The following is a 24,695-nucleotide window of genomic DNA, read 5'->3' as shown; positions in this document are numbered from 1 at the left end:
TAAAGTCGAGTTCCCCGGATTTATCCGGCAGATGTCTCATCTTGGCGCTTTATTTACGCGCTTAAACTGTTGTCAGACGCATTTCACTATCAGCCGCAATTCGCTTTGCATTTTTCCTGTTGGGAGGAAGTCGATAACGAATACTTTTACGATCCTCTTCAGATAATCTGAAAAAATGGCCCGAATAGCTACGCTAACGACTGGTTGCATGGAGGTGAGTAATAAACATGGAAATTGTTGGATTTGCTATTCTAGATTACATTTTTCAGTCCATCCTGTCCGGGGTCGATATCGACAAGCCGGTCGTCCAGATCCTCGGTTCCAAGAAAATCCCTGGACCGGAAGGCACGGATCGTCTGCGGTTGCTCGTTTCGGACGGGAAGCACTTGAACAGTTTCGCTATGTTGGCCACACAATTAAATGATTTGCATGCCAAAGGTGAACTCGATGAAAACACGATTGTGCGGCTGGACCGGTACTGCACGTCGATGGTCAACAAGTCTGAGAAGGGAGACAGGTAACCGCGCATGGAACAATAAATCCAGTTCAGGAATTTGCCCTAACTACGTCGTTGCATTTCAGGCGTGTGTTAGTCATCCTTGAGTTGACAGTTCTGACTAGCGGATTGCAAGTGGGCAAGAAAATCGGAACGCCAGTTCCCTACACTGGAGAACCACAAAAACCTGCGAGTAATGTCTCGAAACCGGCACCAAGCGCGGCGACGCCATCCAGTAATACATCGAATGGATCCGCATTCGGTTCAAGGCCAACAGCAGCGAGCCCGTACGGGGCATCCAATGGATCATCGTTTGGACGGAATGCAGCGCCTTCCACGCAAGGGGGCCAGCAATTGACTCATCCCATTGCAAGTCTCAGTCCTTACCAAAACAGGCAAGTGAATTATATTTCGTTTATTGTAAAGTTTTGAATGGGATGGAGTTTTTCCGTCTGTGGTGAAATTGTTTGATTGTTCCTCTTAACTGTTAACCTGCAAAATGAAATGTCTTTCATTCAAGGATCCATTCCTCGTAACAAAAATTTCGTCCCATTCACGGTATAGACTTCTCTTTGGCCATTGGGTCGCGTCTAGCTGCACAAAAGAGTTATTTAATGCACTCTGACCCAAATTGGAGCTTGGTGTCCAGGACATATAATCTCCAATCGTTTCGATCTAACGGTCTCCACCTCCGATTCCCTGGTCTCAAAACTGTTGTGTAGCCCATGTCTTACGATGAGAATCCCACGTTGCATCTCCTTGGCACCAAGGCTGTCACCCAACCGAACTCCCCTATTATTATTATTCTGTTAAGGAGAGTCCCCCTTTTTTGGGAGTAGGGTAGGTGAATGCGTTTACGCATAGAGTTTTGGACTCCCGCAACAGCGCGCTGTCGGACTACTAACTAAACACCTCCCTGCCATCAAAGAACTGGCCTGGAACCGTTTGACACATTACTTCGAGCTAGCCCGCCCGCTCTCCCGGCTTTGGTAGCCTTCAAGTCAGGGAATTCCTTTCACCGACGGGAAGGGAGTTGTCAATTCGGGGAACTCCCCCCCGAACATAATGCGCAGCACGATTCCAGCTACCAGCGCTCTTTAGCATCTTTCTGACAATCATGTCTGGAGAGAACTCCCCTGTGTCTGCTGACGAAAGCCAACGTTTCGCAAGAGAAAAAGGTGTGTTCAGCGTCGTCCGCCACACCATTGCAGAACACACAATCAGGAGAACGCGCCTTCCCAATCCTGTACAGGTAAGACTGAAAACCTCCATGCCCACTAAGGAGTTGGGTAAGGAAGTAATCAATTTATCGATGAGCCGCGCAGTCCATTTGCCCCTTGGCTCATTATGCCAAGAGAGATGCCACTCGGTAAGGGTGCGTTGAAGTTCTTCACGGGCAACCACCTCTCTTAGATCCTTGCCCTTACGGCGGTAGATAGCTTTGCGCTCCATGGCAAGAAAGGCAACGGGGATCACTCCCGCGATCACCATCACAGCCGGTTCGGAGATGGTGCGATAAGCAGATGACACTCCCAAAGCTCCCTGCCTCTGCACTTGAGCAAGGTGTTTACGATGCACCTCCTTGTCAAGCGTTCCAGAGGTCTGGCCCGAGGATGGATCCCTGTGCTACTCCCGACGTGATTTCTACCCTCCTCTGGCCCTCTAGCCTCTCATAGAGCAGGGAGCGATCTTTCAGATAATCCCTTAATATCCGCAAGAGATAGCTTGGCACGTGAAATGAGTTTTCTAGTGTGCCTATCATATCTGTCCATCTTACGGAATTGAAGGCATTTCTGACATCAAACGTTATGAGGAGCATTATCCGTCGAGATCGGGGGCTGTGTGCCCCGGCTCGATTAAACGCATCTACGACCTCCATAATAAGATCTACTGTAGATCTTTCTGTTCTGAACCCGAACTGCCTTGCGGAAAAGCATGGTAATGGTGGTGGTAATGACTCCGTTCAATGTAACAAAAGTTTCGTCCCATTTAGCTTACTATAGGCTTTTCTTTGGGCCTACCAATTAAAAATTCAAGTTGTAAAACGTGACCGGCTCATCATCTCTTCTCAAATTGTCAGCTGCTCCTAGGAAAATTGGGCTCAATCCGTTAAAATATAGAAATTGTTTCGTTCAATAGTAAATATCTACAAAATTAGGATTTGCATCTAACGATACAGAAAAGCTCCTCAATGATGCTCCAGTCGGGTTGAAGTATACGACGGGGTACCCGATACTTATAAGTGTTACTTCTGTTTCTTAGTTCCTCTCGAATTCGTACTGCCATAGGCTTTTTATTATCGTTTCTCACATTCAATATCGAGACCTTGTTTGCTATATTTATTCACCACCTGATTTTGTTCACTTCATTGCCGTCTTTTCGGTTGTTTCAGTCAGTAAATTCCGTATTATCCTCATTAACCCTCAAGCTGATCTCTTGCTGCTGATTCCACCTTGAGAAATGTTTTTCCGTATCAGGCATTGCCCATCATTACTGGCGAACCAAGCGGTATCCGGTCTACCTTAATAAGAAACTCCAGACATCCCGGTTTCGCACCGAGGTCCACCAATTCGATATCCCTAAAAGCTGTCTGGCGTCCTCACCTACGCCATCGCTCCATCTTAGGCAGGGTCTGTCTCGTCTTCTTTTTCTACCATAGATATTGCCCTTATAGACTTTCAGGGTGGGATCATCCTCATCCATACGAATTAAGTGACCCGCCCACCGTAACCTATTGAGCCGGATTTTATCCACAACCGGACAGTCATGGTATCGCTCATAGATTTCGTCATTGTGTAGGCTACGGAAACGTCCATCCTATGTTGAGGGCCAAAAATTCTTCGGAGGATTCTTCTCTCGAACGCGGCCAAGAGTTCGGAATTTTTCTTGCTAAGAACCCAATTTTTTACCGACGGATTAAAGATGGTCTGTGGAGTCAGCGTGGGATTTTTTCGAATACACACAGTGTATGGTCTTACTTGTGGTGTGTGTGTGTGTGTGTGGTGGTGGGGAAGAAACTACAGCTTCCGTCTAGGGAAAGTTTGATGTGTCGAGCAGCATTTAGGCTCTGCCACCTGTCATTGTGGGAAGCTTGTTCCCAGTTTTTGAAAACAGACTTAGCCAATGCTACTGATACTCCAATTGCTGGTTCCGGTCCCGGCATAGGGGAGATTGACCTTTCTTTCGTTAAAGCATCCGAGATTCCATTTCCCTCTACGCCACAGTGGCCAGGTACCCAGAGTAGTTCCACCGTATTGAATCTAGAGATAAGAGTTCAAACGGTTTCTGCATTCCTGAACGATTTTCGAGGTGATCAAAGGACTACTGAATGCCCTCAATTTAGCTTGACTGTCACTGCAGATTGCGATGCGCCTGCCCTTCAACCGCTCGTCAATCACCCAGTTTGCCGCCTTTAGGATCGCATAAACTTCGGCTTGAAAAACCGTTGCATATTGTCCTAAAGGAAATGCCCACTTCTCGTTTCTATTTGAGAGGTAGACTCCGGCTCCAGAACCCTCTCTTGTTTTTGACCCATCGGTGTTGAAGACTTCCGTATATTCCGCCACGCATTCCTCTGGGACTGCCCAGTTCTCTCTACGCTTCAAGGTAACTTCATATCTTCTACCAAACAGGTGAATGGGGACACGAGAATCGGAAGGCATTGTAAGAACTGGATTCAGTCCTCCCAGTAACTCTTCCAATGCTCTGTGCCCTCCATATCCGTTGTTTCCCCATAGATCGAATCGAATTAGTCTATGAGCTGCTCTCATTGCAGTGCTTTGAATAAATACATCCAGGGGCTGCAAATTTAGTAGTGCTCATGGCACCAGCGATACCCAGACACACTGTTCTTTGCAGTGCAGCTAGTTTACGGTGAAACCTTGTCTCACCTTAACCTACCACACTACGGATGCATTATTCTTTTTCGCTCTCAACATGGAGATGACGCTCTAGAGTTTCCTGATATGACTGAATTTCAGTCTATCTAGGAAAAAGTAGATCACCATGTGGTGACTTCCCCTGCGCACACTGATCCAGTTCGAATACCAAGTTGAAACGCTCCACATTTGTAGATTTGTCCGTCCTGGCATTCATGAACTTTAACCTCCAGTGTCCAAAGTCCTTGCCCGGGTTCTGTTTACCCAGCATGCGGATGATCTCCTCTGCCTTCCTTTGAGGGCCCGGTAACCAACATTCGATATGTTCTGTCCTGCGTAGCTCAGTGTTTACAATAGTGAACTTGGGCCGACCGCTGGAATTCAAAGCCAGGATTGCCTGCTGGAGGCAGCCTCGTCAGTGCACTCCAAATTGAGTAACCCATTGGGAAAATCTTGATTGTTAAATCGTGGCTACGTTCCAGGCTCCAGCATTTTTTTCCACAGGTATTGTCCCACGGCAGCAGTCAGAACAGAGGCTGCAGCTTGCGCATACGTCCTTCTTTCTCGCCTTCGTATTTCTATGGGCGGGATCAGCTTCATTGAGATCTCTCGCTGATTTGACCACCTCCCAGCACACCGGTCCTAATCCCCGCGAGACGCGTGGATGTTAGCCCTGGTGCGGAGCACAATAAAGCGTTGGCCACAGAAGATGTGTTGGTTTTACGCTTCTTGCGCGCATTACCGCTTCCTTACGTCCGATTTCTCCGGACGTTATCGCACCTAGCGGTACAGCCACGTCCATGTCATCATTCCCAAGGTGCTTCATCTTCCTTCGCAGTGCTCTCTTCCGCCGTCCGCTTGGGGCGTTTCCAGGTTCACGGTGTCCGGGCTGCTTGGATCCATTTCCATATACTGACGTTAAACCAGTAGCGACCACGTCACCAGCTTCCCGTCCTTCTGCTCTTCCCGGTAAGAGTGAAGGAGACACCGCAGGAGAAAGGCAGGATTCAGCCCGTAGTCCCCCCTCCTTAGTGGCCGAAGTTCTCTTTTGCCGAGCCTTCCTCTTCCGTTTGCGGGGAGATTTGGGCTGTAGTACCGTGGACGGGCCGGCCATAGTCGGGTTTCCAGTTTCCAGTTTCTCCCAAGTTGAGAGTTACCGTACTTTCCTTTCTGGCTAGCTTCGTCATAGGCACTAAATGCAAGCATCCACTGAGTCGAAAAGCATGCCTTCTACAGATTTATCTATAAGAGGGTATGAATGTGGTGAGGCTTTCAAAATCCGCGCCTCGACCGCAACATGATTGCCCATGGTCGCGGGTGGATTCGAAATCTGTGACTTCTTACCACTTGAAGAGTTTATATCCTTCGTTTCCATATTCAAATTTTGGACATCTTTAGTGTAGTAGTAAACTACTACAGGCTCCCCCACCACGACAAAGTGGTAGATTGAAAGGATATATATGATTCGTTAAGATTGGTATTTTGCAAGAATTCTCTTTATAGATAACTCATACTATTCTATCTCTTACTAACAGATGGGTCATAAAAGCTCGTGTCACAGCCAAATCTGGCATGCGTTCATGGAGTAACGCAAAAGGCGAAGGAAAACTTTTCAGCATGGATCTCATGGATGAATCCGGTGAAATTCGGGCAACCGCTTTCCGTGACGCTGCCGATAAATTCTATGATCTTATTGAAGTTGATAAAGTCTACTACATCTCCAAGTGCCAATTGAAATCGGCCAACAAACAGTTTTCAACATTGAATAATGACTATGAAATGACATTCACCAATGAAACCACCGTTCAGCCATGCGACGATGATGAGTCCTGCATACCAAAGATGCAGTTCAACTTTGTGCCCATCGCACAGATTGCAAACATAGAGCCGAAAGCCGCAGTTGGTGAGGAGGATGAATAAAAGCTAATGTAGTTGAGGATTTTGCTTATTCCGAATTATTTTCAGATGTAATTGGTGTTTGCAAAGAAACTGGAGAAATCCAACGTTTTACGGGAAGGACGAATAATAAGGAATTCATAAAAAGGGAAATCACTCTAGTTGACTCGAGCAATGCTAGCGTAAGTATTCACTTCAATAGGAATGATTATCTCCTTTCATAACTACGACGCTGTATTTACACAGGTTGCCTTGACTCTATGGGGTGATGATGCTGTAAATTTCGATGGTCATGTCCAACCAGTTATTCTTGTGAAGGGCGCTAGAGTTTCAGAATTCGGGGGTGGAAAAACTATAAACCTCGGAGTGGGATCTTCAATGAAAATCAACCCTGACATTCCAGAAGGTCACAAACTGCGTGGATGGTTTGACAATGGTGGCGGTGACGAAATTCAGTCAAATGTTTCGACCAGGTAAACATATTTGTCTTAACAAAGGTTAAAGCGTTTTCCACACCTTCCATTGTTTCTTGTACAGATCGGCTGCCGGTGGCGGATCTTTCAACACAGAATGGTTGACATTCCATGAAGCTCAGCTTAAGAATTTGGGTGCCGATGACAAGCCCGACTATTTCCAAGTTAAAGCAGTGATCCACATGGTGAAAGCGACAAATGCCACATATAAAGCTTGCCCGCAGCCTGATTGTAACAAGAAAGTAATCGATGAGGAGAACGGCATGTATCGTTGCGAGAAATGTAATCAAAGCTACACCAATTTCAAGTACAGACTCCTTATAAATGTAAGTTTCACACTTTTCCCTGGATTGCCTTTTGCTTACAAGTATTTATCCCTTTTTTCCTTAACTAACATCAGATGAGTGTTGCCGATTGGACCTCTAACCGCTGGGTGACATGCTTCAATGAAATTGGCGAACAGCTGCTTGGCAAATCAGCGCAAGAAGTCGGCAGAGATATCGAAGAACAAGGGGAAGCAGCTCTACAGACAATGAATTTTAAATCCTATGTTTTCAAGCTAAGAGCTAAAATGGAGATGTTTGGGGTAAGTAACAGGAATTATATAAGATAATATTGTACGGAAGATTCAACAATGATTCGTAATTTACAGGATGTAGGTCGAAACAAAATGACAGTGATGAATATTTCCCCAGTAAATTACAAGGAGTACAATAGACATTTGATAAAAGACTTGCAGGAGCTAACTGGCATTGGAAAAGTTTAGACGGAGTCACGGTTTTTTATCTTTATCTTATACATCATATGCTATTCTATGTTAACGGTTTTGAATAAATTATAAGTTTTTCATTGTGATGCTTTTATTTGTATTAACCTAACGTCTGGAAAGGACCAGTAAACCAATACAGTGGGGGAGGCCTACGTCGTTCTAAATTGCAAAACGGCTAACTCCGTTTCAAGAAAATGAACTGGAGCGTACTTTTGAAGTATCTAATCTATATAAATACGTATTTCGAGGACCAACTGTCTCCTTCTTCAGTGTTTTTTTTCTATTCTTCCCCTAGTCCTTAAAAGTTCCACCGAGGTGGAAAAATTTTTGCTCATGTCCGTGTTTGGCTTTTTTTCGCGGGGAATTTTCGAGATCTGGAGACTTTCGTAGGAATCTAGTCTCCTAAGGTCGTTCGTTTCTTGCAAAATATTGGCGTTGTTCAACGACAAATGGTGTCCCTGCTCTATTATATGTCTGGCAACCGCGGACCTTATGTGTGGGTTATTCTTATTTTTAGTGGATTCAGCCTCCTTTAAGTACTCTTAACACCTTGATGTTGACTAGCCGTTTTGTTCGCCCTACGTAAATCTTGTCGCGGTCTGGGCAAGAAATCTTATAAATGTCGATTTTTTCCGTACACTCTTTTTTGTCCTTGACTGATTGTAACCGGGTCCTAAGTAGCTATCGTCTGCTGGTCGAGGTGACCCGGAATCCACAATTATGTAGCCGCCTTTTGATGTTCTGCGTCCTCCGAGTAAGTTAATGTGATCCATTGCCTAGGTCCTGTTTTCACCTCCTGGAAGAGTGTTGAAATTTGCTATCTTGAGTCCTGACGTAGTTTCTTTTTGATTCGATTTTCGGTGAGGTTCCTGTTGTATCCGTTTTTCTTGGCTGTTTCGAGGGTGTAGTTCATTTCTTTATTTCTTCTCTTCTCATTGAGCGATGCTATGACCATCTTATGAATCATAAAGTTGTATGCCGCCGTCTTATGGTGGAAATCGTGATTTGAGGTGTATGAGATGGTTCGTTGTGTCTGGGTCGGCTTCCTGTAGATGTCGAATTCAAAATCCCCTCTTTCCCCGATTATTTTTTAGTTTAGGAACGATATCTCCCCTTCCTTTCCGATCTACATGGTCCTGTGTGCCCGGTTGAGTTTGTCGCTTATATCTCCGTTAATATTGAGAATTTCGCAAAAAGAAGCTTAATTTGTGATCACTACTTTTGGTAGAGGGTGTGGGCTTCAATATGGTATATAGGTTATGAGTCTGGGTGCCAGGAAAATTTCTGAAATTTGGAGGAATCTTATAGCTTTACTTCACATTTTCCAGTAAAGGATGCTATAGTAATAGGTTTTATTCGTTTTATTTTTTCAGTTTGAGCAAATTTAGGGTTAATAAATGAGGATGCGCCTGTGTTGATTAGGAATTTTAGCGGATGATCAAATGGAGACGAGATGAATGAAATGAATCCATGTTGGTTTACATCTATGTATCCGGTGGGAATTGGGAGGCTGGTAGTTGAAAATTCTGACTTTTCTTCTATGGTGGAATATTCGGACTTTTCGTGAGAAATATTTTTGTTGTAAAATTGGTCCAAATTCTGTTGGTATAAAGTGTTTTCGGGAGGGTTGTAGTGATTTAACTGATTACCTTGATTTACTTCATTCAGATTAAAAAGTTAATGATGTTAATTTAGGAATTCCTGTCTGTCTTGTAAAATTTGTGTTTGTTGGTCCGCTTTGATAGTTACTGCGATAGTTATTAGGAAAAATGCTAGATGAATTTGTTCGTGGTTTTAAGTATGTGTAGCCTGAGTTTAGCAAATCAAATTAATTAAAATACATTTAACAGACCAATTAGATAACATAAAATCCTTAGTGAATAACATAAATGATATGTGTACCAGTAAAATTCCAGCCTGTAAAAGTTTAAAGTTAAATGGTGAACTTCAGATAAAACGCTCAGTCATAATTTACACACTGTTTATGGATTATTAGGTTTAACTCCATACATAAGGTTACGTAGAGGATTAGCGAACTGGGTCGGAGGTTCTTTCAAATTCCTCTTCCGAAGCATGGATTCTGATGACTTCGATCAAATCCAGAATGTCATCCAAAGTATCGAAAAACAAATCATAAGTGCAGAACAAACCTAAGCCATCAACACGCACAGCAACTTAGCCTCCAAGTTTATTACGCAGAAATATATTCTAAAATGTATCATGAAATCGAAGTTTTGGATCTACTAATAGAAATACTCAGAGACAGTTTGCTTTTTATTCAGTCCGGCATACTACACCCCTTTAGTCTCGAACCGGAACAACTGATTGACAAACCTAGGAAGCTGTCCTTGCTTCCTCGAAGCTACAATTTTTAGTTAGCTACTAGATAGCTTTGTACTGATGAAGGGGGTAAGTTGCTCCCGAAACCGATATCCGGTCTAGGCCTGCCTTAATAAGGAACTCTAGACATCCCGATTTTGCGCCGAAGTCCACCAATTCGATATCTTTAAAAGCTGTCTGGCGTCCTGGCCTACGCCATAGCTCCATCTTGGGCAGGGTCTGCCTCGTCTTCTTTCTCTACCATAGATATTGCCCTTATAGACTTTCCGGGCTGGATCATCCTCATCCATACGGATTAAGTGACCCGCCCACCGTAACCTATTGAGCCGGATTTTATCTAGAACCGAACGGTCATGGTATCGCTCATATATTTCGTCGTTATGTAGGCTACGAAATCGTCCATCCTCATGTAGGGGGCCAAAAAATCCTCGGAGGATTCTTCTCTCCATTGAAAACTAAAAATTGTAGTTTGGAGGGAGCTACCCTTGTCCATCAATTTTAGAAGACTATTGTTCTATATTTAATATAAATGGTCAACCTATTCTGGGGGATCGTACGCAGAAATTCAGCTATATCAACTGTAATTGCTGTTTCCCTGTTTCATTGAGTTGAAGTAACGGGTTCGAATTTTGAGTCCCCGGTCCCGGTTCTTTGCTTTTCTTCGTTATACTTTTCTTGACCACCTTTGTCGATATTCCTTCTTTATCATCAATCCGTTTCTGGCTAGTGATGTTTGTTTGCGTAATTGATTTCTCCGTTCTCGGCTTTGGTATCACTGTCTGCTTACGTCTCAGACTAGAGTCTTTATTCGAGGTATGCATCCTCGTGAGTCGTTTGTTAGGGGTTGTTTTTTCGAATCGCTTCCTTGGTATTTTTATCACGCCATTCCATCATTGTTCTCTCGTTTTGCAATCTTTGCAATCTTTCCAACATTGTCCTCTCGTGTTTCAATCTTTGCAATCACTATGAAGATATTTGAGAAGATATCCATGTTTAGTATTTTACCCCGGCTAAATCTCACTCGATTCATATTCTTAAATTGGGCATGAGTTTGAGCTGCTCATTTGCCTCTCAAATCCGTTTACTGTATCTTCCGTGATTTCAGAAAGTTTTCGTGTTATGTCTGAGTTGTTTCCATTCTTGAGGTTTCATTTCTTTAGGGTTCAATGTCCCTTTTCACTCTTGGGCGAGCAGATCATGGTAATAATGCTGCCTTCAACCAGAACTTGCCGTAATGAGGGACGAAAAAAACGATGCTCTTTGGATTTAGAGGAGAGACGGTAATCCAACTCCAAGCCGGTTTGTGACCACCGTGCCAAGACTAAGTGGTCACAGGGGATATCATGCGATCAGCACCTTTGCCAGGATCGCCCTTCTCTCCCTTGTAAAACAAAGACCATGAAAGCTAATTATGAAGTACCTAAGAAAAAACAAAAACAAGATCCAAATTTCGATCGTGCCGATCTAACCCTGAGTAGGGTGGGGGTGGGCGAAACCCTCAGTTTATCAGCACCGAAACTAAGTCAGATTCTCCACTTAGTCAATCGTAAATTAATTTAACTGGGGCCCACTCCTTAGCCAACGAGCAGAAGCGACACTTTCTATCAGCGTTGTTGACTCTGGGCTCAAATCGGCACTATTTGCTGATGCGTAGCAGCTTTTCAGGCTAGTCGAAGTAGCAGCAGTCGTTTGACGATCCCAACTTGACAAACAAATGGCGGCAAAGAACGTTCGAATGGCAACGACTAAGTCCTTATTTGCGACTGGGTCTATCGAATGGGTCAAGTAGAACGATACCAATCCATCAAGTAATGGTAGTAAATTCAAGGCATTGAGTTTGGCTTTTACTCAGTAGGTGTTAACTGTTAAATGTTTCGACTGAACTTTGCGGAAAAAAATACCAACGATTGGATCAGGTTGTGTACCTTCAGCGATGTATTTTGGATACGCAATTAACACTGAGGAGGGTCTCAGACCTGCTAGCCTTCTGTAACAGCACCGATTTCATTTTCACCATCACCTGGACGTTGCGCTGCTTTCCTTACTATTGGCGTGCGAGAACTGGATGGTAAAAGGGCTCGGAAATAAATGGCTTGTCGGCTTTACTACGGGGTTGGAACAGTCACATTATAAGTGACTGACACGCTCAGCCAACGGTATCTTCATATATAGTGTAGATAAGGGCAAATAAATTTCCAACATTGTAAAGTGGTCACTGCACTAACCAGTCGTCCAATCAATTACTGCAAGACATTTACATATTTTATACAAGAGCCATGACTTGTTGGTGGAGGAATTAGGGGCTTAAACTTTTGATATGCTCATCTATTGAATGCTAACGAAAACGTTGGACTCCGTTTAGTTGACCATAAGAAGTTAACACGAAGATAAGAAGATTCTTTGGCGTTCTGCTTATTTCCCTTGCTATGGAGATAAAGTTCCCACTGATTAGTATTACCCACTATGCCAAAGTCAAGTTATAGCAGTTATAGAACGTTCTGATGCTAACTAGATGAGGAGATTCATTTATCTACACTATTAAAATATCTAGCATATCCTCAGCTTAGGTAATGAATCCATTTTCAGAATTGCTGAAATTGAGAACGCCTAGTGAACATTCATAGGCATGGAATGTACTTTCAACTACACCTTGCTCCACACGATGGTGATTGCGACGTGGCAAGATAGCAAGAAATCGATCCGCTATTAATCAGTTGGATTCTTCATTACACTTGAACGCAACTCTGTTGATAATCCGCAGTTAATGCTAGGAAAAATGGACTAGTTAAATTCAGCTTCACTTTACCCACTTTATCGAGGGCGGAAATCTACCTAGTACAAGTATTTACGGGTGCATCTCGACTCAAAGCGAACGTCCAAAGATCATATCCAGAAACAGTACTAGAAATTCTGGGGGTTCTTTGATGAAGATATCCATATTAAAGTAAGTCCATTGTGATGTATGCAACTATCGTTCGGTGCCTGGGGCTGAACTGTGTTAACAGTAGGTACTTTGGTTGCCTAAGTTTTACTGGAGTGATAAGAATTAGACAGTCCGCGACACTCAGTTATCCTAAATCTATCTTCTATCCATTTGAAATGGAAAGCAGCTAACGGCACATATAAACCTGATAACCACTGGACCACTGGAAAGGCGACCAACGGTTATGTCCACGTCGTAAAGTCCTCGTAGGGCTTCCTGATTTCTCTTTGAGAAGACAGAATCTAAAAGAGAAGAACGGTTGACAAATAATGACGAGTCTTTTGGGATATGCATAATAATCTTCTGGGCTCAGGGGTGTTTTCGAGAAAGTCGATTATAGGACTGGTCCGATCTTTTGGAAATATAATGACCATGTTTTCGGCGAAAAAGACAGTTTATTATATATTATATACATATCTTCTAGAATTGGCCACTTGTCCGCTAGCGACACAAGTGATTCTGACGCGAAGGTAACTTCGGAAATGCTTCCTCCACAGCTGGTGCGCCATCATATTTTCGATTTACAAATGCGTAAACGGAAATTGAATGATTACCATTTGCAAAAGTTGCTTTAACTGGAAAAATTAAAATTTGGATAAAACTGCTCTTACCTATAATAGAAGCGAAGACAACATTAGATCGGATCCTTGTGAAAATTAATCTTTGCAATCAAACAATGAAAAGAGAGAAATTTGATTTCCGACAGTAAGTGAGTACTTTGATAAACTACTGAACAACCAGAACATCGGCGAGTTGGAAGTCCCGTCAACTGAAGACAACGGACTAATACTGCCACCACCAAGTTTAGGAGAAACAGTCCGTGCAATTCATCGGCTAAAAAATCATAAGTCGGCAGGAGCCGATGGAATTACAGCCGAATTGGTTAAATATGGAGGCGACCAATTACACCAAGTGGTTCAACTTGTGCTCAAGGTGTGGGACAGCGGATCAATGCCTAACTGGCAAAAAGGCATTATCTGTTTCATACATAAAAAGGGAGATATCACACAGTGTCGCAATTATAGAGGTATCACGTTGCTGAGTACCATCTATAAAATATTCTCCGCTATCTTGCTAGGTGGGATAGCCCCATACGCCCAGAACATTATTGCTCCATACCAAAGAGGCTTCACTCCAGGCAAATCAGCAACACATCAGATTGTGTGTGCGGCAAGCGATGGAAAAACTGTTGTAATATGGACATCAGGTGCACCATCTATTCATCGACTTTAAAACCGCCTATGATAGCATAGCTAGGGTAAAACTGTACACGACCATGAGAGAATGCGGTAACCCGACGAAATTGATAAGACTGACTAGGTTGATCCTAACCAATGTGCGAGACCAGATAAAAGCAGCAGGATCCCTCTCAACATCATTCGACATCAACAACGGTCTACGGCAAGGGGATGCCCTATCATGCGTCCTCTTTCACCTGGCTCTGGAAAAAGTGATCCGTGATGCTGAGGTAAATGCGGGGGTTACGATCCTCTTTAAGTCCACCTAACTTCTGGCCTATGATGATGAGAGACGTAGAAACTGCCTTAATCCAAATCGAGCAGGCGCCGCGAGATCTTGGGCTGCACATCAATGAAGGCAACACAAAATATATGGTGGCAACGTCAGCACCGAAAACCAACCAACCAACAACATCAAACCGCACTGGTCAAACGGGAAGAATCAAGATAGGAGACTATAACTTTGAGATCGTTGATAATTTCTCCTATCTAGGGTCGAAAATCACAACCGACAACAGCTACGATGATGAAATCCGCGCACGGTTGTTGGCCGCCAACAGAGCCTATTTCAGCTTACAAAAGCTGTTCCACTCGAAACGTCTCACCATAGGGTCAAAACTCTTACTGTACAAGACAATGACCTTGCCAGTCCTCATGTACTCCTCGGAGACTTGGGTTCTTAACAAGAAAAATTTCGAACTCTTGGCCGCGTTCGAGAGAAGAATCCTCTGAAGAATTTTTGGCCCCCTACATGAGGATGGACGATTCCGTAGCCTACATAACGACGAAATCTATGAGCGATACCATGACAACATGATGGTTGTGGATAAAATCCGGGTCAACAGGTTGCGGTGGGCGGGTCATTTAATCCGTATGGATGAGGATGATCCAGCCCGGAAAGTCTATAAGGGCAATATCTATGGTAGAAAAAGAAAACGAAGTTGACCCTCCCTGAGATGGAGCGATGACGAAGGGCAGGGCACCAGGCCAGGCCCCGGTTGGAGTCGTAAACTTTAAATTGAATTGAGTAAATTAAGGAATCGTAGCCGGAGCTGACAATGTAATGATAGACGTAGACCACAATTCGTGGCCGTCAGCTATATATTTGATATGATCAGCTTTGCCAAGGCGCCTGAAATTCGGGTTATATAAAAAAATTTGGACGGGGCAACGTGGTTTTAACTCGCTTGAGATCGCGTTCTCTTCACCATACCAATGCAATGAATTCCATCTCCATTCAGTTCAAGAAGCAAGACTTGAGCTAAAGTTGAAAGTTCGAGCAGCAGCGACTGCACTTTCGCCCCTATTCTTCACATAATGTTTTCTTGCCTTGATATCGCCCTATTTGGTTTTTCCCGACACACATGCACACGAGGTTGGTGCATGTCATGTCTGGGCGGGATTGAGGAATACGGTGGGACACTTCGGATGGGGTTCGACTTATTTTCAACAAATAGTTTTCCATACTGAATTTCCTTCAAATGTTCCTAAACTGCGCAGGAAGCTTTTGGCGTATTCCAAATATTCCGATTTGTCTATTACCAACCACGAGGCCAAATAGATCTGATAGAAAACAAACTTGAAAAGTCGCGACAGACGTCCAGATTGGCCAATGTCTAAGATCCACCGGATGCTTTCAAATTTGCAGGCTGCCAGCCCACCGGTTTTCATTTTCATTTTTCCTGTTTTTCCGTCTGAACTGCCATTTGCCACAAGCAGACAATACTCTCGGTTATTCTTTCCCCAAAACTTATAACGCCATTTTGTGATCCAAAATATATTTTGACTAGTATGATTTATAAAAATGCAAAATTACAAAATGATATAGTAGATTGTATGTCTTATTCGCTGCTGTGTATTGGTTGTAAAATCAAAGTTTAAGTTACAATTAAATAAACATTACAAATATACATACATCTTACGCAATGCAAAAGAGAAAATACAATAAATTGGTAATGTCACTTAAAGGTATATCCAAGTCCTTCTAACCAAGTGTAAATAAAATAAAATCTTGCCGTAGATATACCTATTTACAATAATTATTATAATTCTCACCAAGAAATTACCTTATCGCTATGAGTTATGTATAGTTTTATATATATTTGGTATATTTGGCTTCACAACATCAATATAAGAGTAAAAAGTGCGGTATATTCATCCTTCATGTAGTGTAACCCAAATGGATAATAGAAAATAGTATTTCATAAATAATACTCGTAACAGAGATAGCATAGAATAGTATGATATAGATAATAGGCCGGCGGTTTAGATTCCATTCCTTCTATTCTAGTAAAAAAATACAACGAATGAAACCACGACAAAACCAGGCAACACCCTCAACTAATTAGCCAATTCCATGAAGGAAGGCAATGAAATGGAAACCGCCCCGTAGGACCTTACTAAGTAAAAGTATATTTCATAGTCAAACACGGTCGAGACAGGGAAATTTGCAGCAAGCGCGCAGTCATACATCGATTTGCATAAGCGTTCCGGCGTCCCCAACTCTTACATAGTTGCAGCGTTATCGCTTCCAACCTCAAAGACATAAACATATGAAAGTCTTGCCACAAACTTACCTCGTCCCCATCGTGAAATTAGAAAGATAGTAAATGAGTTCCATAGTTTAATTCTTAACCTAAATAGTCCATTCCTTAAACTTATTGAGATTCAGGTGCATCATTTTCAGAGGTATTTCTTGGAATGCAAGCTTTATCAATTCCATTGTATTGCACAACCCCGGGTGAGATTCGTTCAGTATTGATCGATTCATTGCTCACCCCCACATTCATCGCTTTCGGCGGAATAGGTGGTGGTTGAATGTCTACATCTTGACTCTGAATAATGTTCATAATGTCAGATTGTGGATTGTTTTTGAAATTCTCTCGTATGCTCAGATCGTCCATCATATTAAAGTTATTCATGGCTTGAAATTCATTTGAACTCGTTGAAATTCCGGAGTCACGATAGTCATTAGGAGGGTGACAAATATCCAGCAGGTTTTCCATTTGCATATTGTGGTGATGATGATTATAGTCAGCCTCAGGATCATCGAAGCTTATATCAACCACCGCGTATTTTTGTGGACCACGTGGTTGTTTCGAAGGAAGACAAATACTACCGTTTGACCCTTTGCGTTCTGCGTATTCACTAAACGGTATCGGATTTGAAGCTCTTTTGTCAGGTGTGAGACCACGAGGAGGTAACGGAGGTGCTTTTGGTGATCCAGGCTTCTCGCGAAAGCCCACTTTTGGAGGGGTCTCTGGACTTTCCATTGTTCCTATAAACCCAGTAGATCTGGGTCTTAGTGGAACTGGAGGAACAGGAGCGTTCATTTCGTTCGATAAACCAATCAATTTGAGATCATCTCGACGAATAGGCTCCTGATAGCGGAGTGAATCTGTGGCGTGATATTCTCTTGCTTCGACTGGTCTAGTGTAAATATCATCTTGTTCGTAAACATATGAACTTCCAAGACTCAAGGTCCTTTTATCAATAGGAAGTGGCGGAAGGGGAGTATTTACTATACTTTCTGAAAATTGCCGTTTCAGTTTATCTAAACATGATAAACTTTGCTTTAGTTGAGAGAATCTTTCAATTAAACGGCTATGTAAAGGCTGAACTCCGGCTGGAGCTAATCGTCCATGAAGCTCTAGAGCCGTATCCAGTACTTGTATTTGTTCCAGTATTAGAGATTTCAAACGTTGAACATTCGCATGTTGATTTTGTCCAAGTGGAGTCTTCAAGAATTGTTCATTGAAAAATGCCTCTTGATACTTACTTATTCCACCCATTACGTTCGCATCAATTATTCCTTGCAAACGCATTGAAAATGGATTTATGTTTCGTTTTGGATCCGTTTTGTATTGTATCACCAAGTCCCAAAGTTCTTTGCCGACATTTTCCATTGTTTCGCAAGCAAATTCCACAGGGGTCAGCTCTTGGTGTGATTTTGAGATTACTTCAAACCACCTTAGAATTCCTGGTAGAGGTGATGCTATGTCGAGAGTTGTTCGTTCAATCCATAGACTTTTGAATTCGTTCTCCTTATCAACGGGTCCCTTGTAAATAGGTCTGTCGTGGATGAATCGGGTCACATCGTTAACCTGTAACAATATTAAGTATTTATTATTGAAATGAATTCAGTATGACTAGCTAGAAATTTGTAACTTGAATATAATCGGGGAATTTGGCTTATAATAAGTTTCAAATTATTTACGGAAGCGTCCGGTACATTTTGTGATCAAATGGTGTCACGAATATAGATGGATTCTGTCTATAGTCTGCAACGATGTTGTCGATTTTGGATGACTAAAATAACCATCGGGATGACTGTTCACCTTTTGAAAAGATCTATCCTGAAAACCTCAAAAGGGGCGAAAATCGAACATGCGGTTCGTCAGCACTTAAGTGCAACTCATCCGAAATCGGATTGAATCGAGAAAAATAAATCAATTTCAAGTAAATCAAAACATTGATTAGCACTCATTAGTTCACCGTTAAGTAGGCATATGCTAGTACTAGGTGGTCATCGAGATGCCTGATGACATCGTTGAGATAAGCCACCTCTACTGATACGTTTATTCTGTTCTGCCCATCAAGCTCATTCCTCGCCACTCAAATCCCAACAAATACGGAGAGTATACTTGAGTAGCATTGGGGGTGGAGTAGATTTGAAACTCCGGCATGCTATTAACATAGCATACTGGTCCCAAGCCCTGGGCTTCCGAAGAGGATTTGAGGCTACGTAGTTTGTACTATCCTAAGTAAAACAAAAATAAAATGCTGAGATCAGGGAAAGAGAGAGGTAAATAAAGTATAATTGGAGTTATTCCACTATGCTAAATCCTATCTGATGTCTCTTGGTGACAGGTCCCACGACAGGCCAACCAAGAAAATGCATCCAACATCGTTAAAAACAACATGGTCGAATCGGATAACATGCCTCGGAAAAATGCTAGGGTGTTCACCTCAGTCGACCCGGCAGAACGGGCCTCGGGCTTCTCGAGAAATAGGCAAGGGTTCTTGACGCATGGACGGTGTCAGGACATAAGTAAGTTAGTCCGAGCAAAACAAGTACGTGTACGCATGCTAAATATTGGCACCCTAACACCCCCTTCGGAAAAGGCGCATTGATATTTGCGCTCTGCAAGAAACCCGACGGTCTGGTGCCAAAAGCTGCGACATAGAACGCGAACGCGGTAAAAATAGCTGTAAACTTCTCCATTTTGGTAGTCCACACACTCAATACGGTGTTGGCATTGCCATCTCAGAGGGTTTCCGTGATGCCATTAAAGCAGTTGAACGATTCAATGAACGGCTGATGAAGCTCACCATTATATCGCACTATTCACTGCTTCACCGCGTACGCACCACAGACACCACCATCACACCTTAACATCGGCCGTTGATTACCTTCTTGCGATTCAAGCCACGGATAAAACAGCATGAGGAAGGTCCACCGCGCATTGAATGGTGGCGGTTTCGTCAGAAAAAAGAAATGATCTGACTTACGTGATTACCAACCATTGCAAATTTGGAAGAATCGTAGACCCAAATTAAAGACACGATCCACATAGTGGCCTCTGCAATCCTCGCAGTCACTAAGCCAGATAAGCCTTACATCAACTGAGATACTTGGCTTTGGAATGACGTTCGCATAGCGTGTGGGGTTTCCGTAGCGTTGGGGGTTGAGTAAATTTGAATAGCGTTGGCGTTTGAGTAGACTTGAGGACCGTTGGGGTTTGAGAAGATTTGAGTAGCGTTGGGGTTCCAGTAGATTTGAATAGGGTTAGGGATTGAATAGATTTGGATAGCATTGGGGTTTGAGTAGCGTTTGGATTTGAATAGCCTGTGGGGTTATGTATATTTGAGTAGCGTTACGAGTTGAATGGATTTGATAAGCGTTAGGAGCTGAATAGATGTAAATAGTGGTGGAGTTAGCTTAGCGTCGCGCATTGAGTAGATTTGAGTAGCGTTGAGGGATAAATAGTGCTGGGGGTTTCATAAGCATAGTTGTTTGAGTAACTTTTGGAGGTGAGCAGGAATGAGGTTTGAATAGCATTGGGGTTGGAGAGGTGTTGCCGGTTAAGTGGCGTTGGCAGCCCCAACGCTCCTAAAAACTTTCAGTCTCCTTTAAACTGCTGCATAAAAACTGCTACTTTCCACAAAAACTAACAGCCGATAACGGGGACGTCTGCTGGAAATCAACGCCACGGGATCACCGGCCAATTAAGCGGGAACACCAGCCAATTATTAGAAGTACAAAACCAGCTGGAAAGCCGATATCCTCAAGGCTGGAAGATCAAAATAGAACCGGAATTGGGAAAAAATACTATCATAATCATTAACGGCGAAACAACCGGTGGCTGTCTGGGGCCTTGAGCTACGCCATTGCTCCATCTCAGGCAAGGTTTGCTCGTCTTCTTTTTCTACCATAGATATTGCCCCGGAAAGTCTGTTTTCCGGGCTGGATCATCCTCATCCATACGGATTAAGTGACTCACCGTAACCTTTCAGCCGGATTTTATCCACAACCAGACGGTCATGGTATCGCTAATAGGTTTCACGTTATGTAGGCTACGGAATCGATCATTCTCATGTAGGGGATCAGAAATTCTTCGGAGGATTTTTCTCTCGACGCCGCCTAGAGTTAGCAATTTTTCTTGCTAAGAACCCAAGAACTGGCAAAATCATAGTCTTGTACAGTAAGAGCTTTGACCCTGTAGTGAGACGTTTCGAGCGAAACAGTTTTTGTAAGCTAAAATAGACTCTGTTGGCACTGATTGCCATATCCCAGAAGTTTTTCCATCGCTCGCCGCTGAGAGAAATTCTGATCTGTTGTAAATAAGTCAATTTTATAAGCACTCTCCACATTAGTCTGACTAGGATCCATCTTGCATTTCTGAATGAAGGAGACTCTGGTATTTGAAATCAACATAGGTGTGGAGCTATTCTCCAATATATAATCAGTAACACCAATGGATGCTGGATGATATTCCAGATATACGCGGGAAGAAAAGAGTATTCTTGTATAACATTCTAAAGCCTGAATAGTGCTAGAACCGTTGTTACATGTTCTTGAACACATTTCCATTCAATTTGACAGTTAACTTCTCATGAACTCAACAAATTTTCAATATCAATATCGAACGAAATCTTGCTATGACTAGGAAAAACCAAATCTGTTCTCTTACCTCATAAAACCTTGCAATCTTTTCTGGTACTGGAACCATAGCACTTTTCAATGCTTTCGGATCGCCAATCGGACGCACGTTACTTATTTGTATATACTGCTCAGGTGCCGAAAGAATCGACTTATCTGGTGGGGAATTTTTCGTTAGAATTTGCGCTTGAGGAAATTCAGTTTGTAGTCGTTGTGTAAAAGTTCCAATTCGTTCGTACTCTAGACCACGGTAAACAAATTGCTTGTTCTGGAAAATAAAGTTCGTTTTATATGAAAAAAAAATTGATATAAACCGACTTTTAAAGAACTTACTCGTACAAACAGTGGAAATCCAGTTCCATAGAATCCGACACGAAAATATTCAGGTTCAGGACGCAATTGTGTTAGTATATTTTGGAAAAATTTGGCTTGTTTTATCAATATATCACTTAATTTGTTGTAATCGAATCGTTTTGTCTCGTACAAATTGGCCAATTCTTTGCAGAGAGGGATACCTTTTTCCCAGCATTTGCCTTTGTCGAAATATTTCAGTATCTAGGAAGGGAAAATTGTAGATGATCACACTTCATTTAATAGATCCAACTTACTTCATGATAGAGCATTTCTTTACGATGCCACTCTGGTTGAAAATTGTTGTCGTTCGGTGCATATGTTAGCGTTTCCTTGTCCCAACTGAGCATGTCCGCGTATAACTTCAAAGTGAAGCCAGCTTCTGTGTAGTTTTCAGCTTGAAGATGCAAATCATGGAGTTTGTAGATGTATCTGTAAATTCAAGAACTCTTTGTATATTCGATTGCACATTTTACAGGGAATTCAACTTTCTACCTTAGATACATTTCCTTTCGGTTGATTTCATTTTTATAGAAGTTCAACAAGTTGACCGTACAAGACATACGTTTATCGCGATTTTCGTCACCTTGCATAACACTTCGGTAGTCGAGCAGACGCTCCAATAGCCTCGTCACGGACGATATGAACGCAGCTCCTGATTCTCTCCATGCAGGATCTTCAGACTGCACTTTTTCGAGCAAGCTGTCAATTTTTTTAAGGAGGTATGTTTTATTTTCTGAACTTTTTCCAATCAATCACTATTATCCTACTAGTGAAAACCTACACAAAATTATAACACGAATGACGTGTAATTTCAAAATTACATTCTATACGAATTTACAAACTATACAAAGCCACACAAAACTCAAATGAATGAAATTATTGCAATTATACATGAAAAAGTGCATTTATTCGTAAAGCGCAGAGTAAAGGTTCACTTACACCAAGCTCAGATGCTCCCTTTATTTTACATAGCATGAAGCGAATATGAATGTTTATGTACAAAGTTAATAGAATGTATTTGCAGGAGGTTAGTGAAGTTTAATTGATTTTTCTTCATTTTATATAATTACATAGTCGTAATCCTATATCAAAAGTATAATAACATTTTGTGCGACCGTTCGAATATAAATTCGCCCAACAGGCCAATATTTATTAGCTTTAAGGCGGAGGTAATGTGCATAAAAATGGCGAAAAACGATTAGTAGAGTCAACACATTTTTCTGTAAACATTTTCAAGAGAATTTAAGTGCTGTTTGTTATGTAAAGGTAATAAATTGGTGTAGTGCGGGTTGTAATCCTCTCTATACTTCGGCAATAATAAATCCAGCACTTTATTTACTTCTGCATATTTTTTTTTTAATTTTATTATATTATACACAAAGTTGTCTCAACCATGGTTGCTCAGTATCGACATCAAGGTTTTGCTATATGGGGTAGGCAGGTAGGTATCAGTGGCCGCTCCAAGGAGCCCAATTAGCGCTTTGCTGCGCCGTTTTGATGCCACAAACTCCTAAGACCGTGACTGTTGTTATGGGAGTAGAGAGCAGAGTCCAGCCGGCTCGGATCTTCAGAGCCAGCCCGTAGCATTCACGAAAGAAAGCAGCTCTGCCACCCTGCAGCTAGAAATCTCTCTGAGGTCCCCAAAGAATGGTTTACACAGTGTCTGCAGCCTGGCTCTAGCCAGAGCTCCGCAGAGAAAGTGCATGAGGGTTTCCCTTCCTTCTCCACGGCTTCGGCAAGGGCAATTGTAGGGTATGCAGAGCCTAGCGGTATGGTCCCCTATGGGCCAGTGCCTATGGACATGGGCCAGTGCCCCGTGCCGTAATCTTGAATGCATTTGCACTCGTCTGGCACAGGAGCTCTCGTGATCGGGCTATGTTATAAACGGGCCAAATTCTCCTTGACTTGGCACAGCTCGTAAGTCTTCGCCATCTTAGGCCCGCGGCTGCTAGGTAGTTTGAGTAGACTCGGCCCCGGACAACCGCCAGCGGAACACCGACTGTATTTGCCGAAGGACTGCCAAGAGCAGAGCCTCGCCTGGCCAATCCGTCAGCCCGCTCATTCCCCTCTATCTTCCTATGCCCCGGAACCCAGAGGAGAGTGACCTTGAGCGTGCCACCCAGACGGTTCAGCGCGTCTCTGCACTGCCCTACCAGCCTGGAAGATGTCGTCCCTGAGTTCAAGGCCTTGATGGCCGCTTGGCTGCCGGTTAGAATGGCTATGTTACGCTTGGGACTCGAATCTCGCTCCAGCCATCAACCAACTTCCAATATAATTCGCACAATTTTTCCATTCAACTGTTTTGCGCAATATAACCTTAAAATAATGTATTTACTGGCGGTAGGTTCGTTATGGGCTGGTGATAGGAAAAAGAGGGCAGAAACCCTAAAGCCACGTGACGACATAGGGAACGACGAGTGACCAGAAAACACGATAACTTTGAGGGAGGAGCTACTTGAATTGGATAATTGGATAATCAGAGCGCGTCAACTATATCTACGAGACATCGTGGTTGGTTGCTGGAAATTTGCCTCATTTCCCCCACGACTGTTCGACATGTAACTCTAGGGTGACCTACGTATTCACCATCTTACTTAATGGGTTTGATTCCACGGCATGGACTATTTAAAGCACCGTGCCGAGACAAATACAGCGCAAAATGAAGGTCATATCGATGACGACGTAAAAAAAATTGAAGCCATTAGCCTAACCAAGGAGAGGGTCTACCCTATTCAGGTTGGTGAAACCATGATAGACATGAAGATGAATTTCTTCGAGCAGATTCGCAACATCGCAGAAAAGGCTGCTAGTAGAATGATTGCAATTTGCGGTTAATGTTTAATGTGGAAGGTCCCTTATTCAGTAGGCGTCGCTTGCTGATGAGTGCGATTCAATCCGTCCGTCTTTATGGTTTTGAAGTATGAAGTGACTCCCTCAGTGAGAAGATCTATAGCAAGCGCCTAAGCCAAGTACCAAGACGAGGGCTCTGGGAGTTGTCTTCGCCTATCGTACCGTCTCGGTGAGAGAAGGAGTTATTCAGATCGTTTTCCATGCTTACGTCCGGATGTTTATATACCTTAGAAAAGGCGAGGGAAATCAGGAAGCC

At 42.9% G+C, this 24,695-nt stretch overlaps 2 protein-coding genes across 3 annotated transcripts in view; one reads left to right on the top strand and one right to left on the bottom strand.

Moving 5' to 3' along the window:
• The first annotated feature begins 54 nt into the window (after positions 1 to 54).
• LOC119660116 (replication protein A 70 kDa DNA-binding subunit) lies at positions 55 to 7,593 on the top strand. The gene is made up of 9 exons (XM_038068505.1): positions 55 to 214; positions 270 to 517; positions 583 to 891; positions 5,910 to 6,277; positions 6,340 to 6,452; positions 6,517 to 6,743; positions 6,808 to 7,069; positions 7,144 to 7,329; positions 7,396 to 7,593. Exons 1-9 carry the CDS (start codon positions 176 to 178, stop codon positions 7,507 to 7,509), a joined length of 1,866 nt encoding a protein of 621 aa, XP_037924433.1. The 5' UTR covers positions 55 to 175; the 3' UTR covers positions 7,510 to 7,593.
• Positions 7,594 to 15,910: 8,317 nt separating this feature from the next.
• LOC119660605 (dedicator of cytokinesis protein 3) overlaps positions 15,911 to 24,695 on the bottom strand; it is a 48,695-nt gene continuing 39,910 nt past the window's right edge. The window contains exons 10-15 of one of the 2 annotated variants that reach the window (XM_038069291.1): positions 22,529 to 22,546; positions 22,082 to 22,288; positions 21,844 to 22,018; positions 21,569 to 21,790; positions 21,267 to 21,503; positions 15,911 to 18,176 (exon numbers count right to left, since the gene is read on the bottom strand). In XM_038069291.1, coding sequence (XP_037925219.1) covers positions 16,731 to 18,176; positions 21,267 to 21,503; positions 21,569 to 21,790; positions 21,844 to 22,018; positions 22,082 to 22,288; positions 22,529 to 22,546 — 2,305 coding nt within the window. In that variant the 3' untranslated portion in view covers positions 15,911 to 16,730. The remainder of the gene's footprint in view (positions 18,177 to 21,266; positions 21,504 to 21,568; positions 21,791 to 21,843; positions 22,019 to 22,081; positions 22,289 to 22,528; positions 22,547 to 24,695) is intronic. The other variant, XM_038069293.1, reaches the window with a different exon arrangement.

This window comes from Hermetia illucens, chromosome 6, assembly GCF_905115235.1.
Source record: "Hermetia illucens chromosome 6, iHerIll2.2.curated.20191125, whole genome shotgun sequence".
Taxonomy (NCBI): Eukaryota; Metazoa; Arthropoda; class Insecta; order Diptera; family Stratiomyidae; genus Hermetia; species Hermetia illucens.
This window is presented reverse-complemented; position numbering and strand designations above follow the sequence as displayed.

What these genes read in the sequence shown, in the direction of transcription:
- LOC119660116 (XM_038068505.1), top strand. Translation starts at nt 176, where the DNA reads ATGGCCCGAATAGCTACGCTAACGACTGGTTGCATGGAG. An exon ending in CTCAGTCCTTACCAAAACAG is followed by an intron (nt 892 to 5,909) that starts GCAAGTGAATTA and finishes TCTTACTAACAG; the next exon opens with ATGGGTCATAAAAGCTCGTG. An exon ending in TTGACTCGAGCAATGCTAGC is followed by an intron (nt 6,453 to 6,516) that starts GTAAGTATTCAC and finishes GTATTTACACAG; the next exon opens with GTTGCCTTGACTCTATGGGG.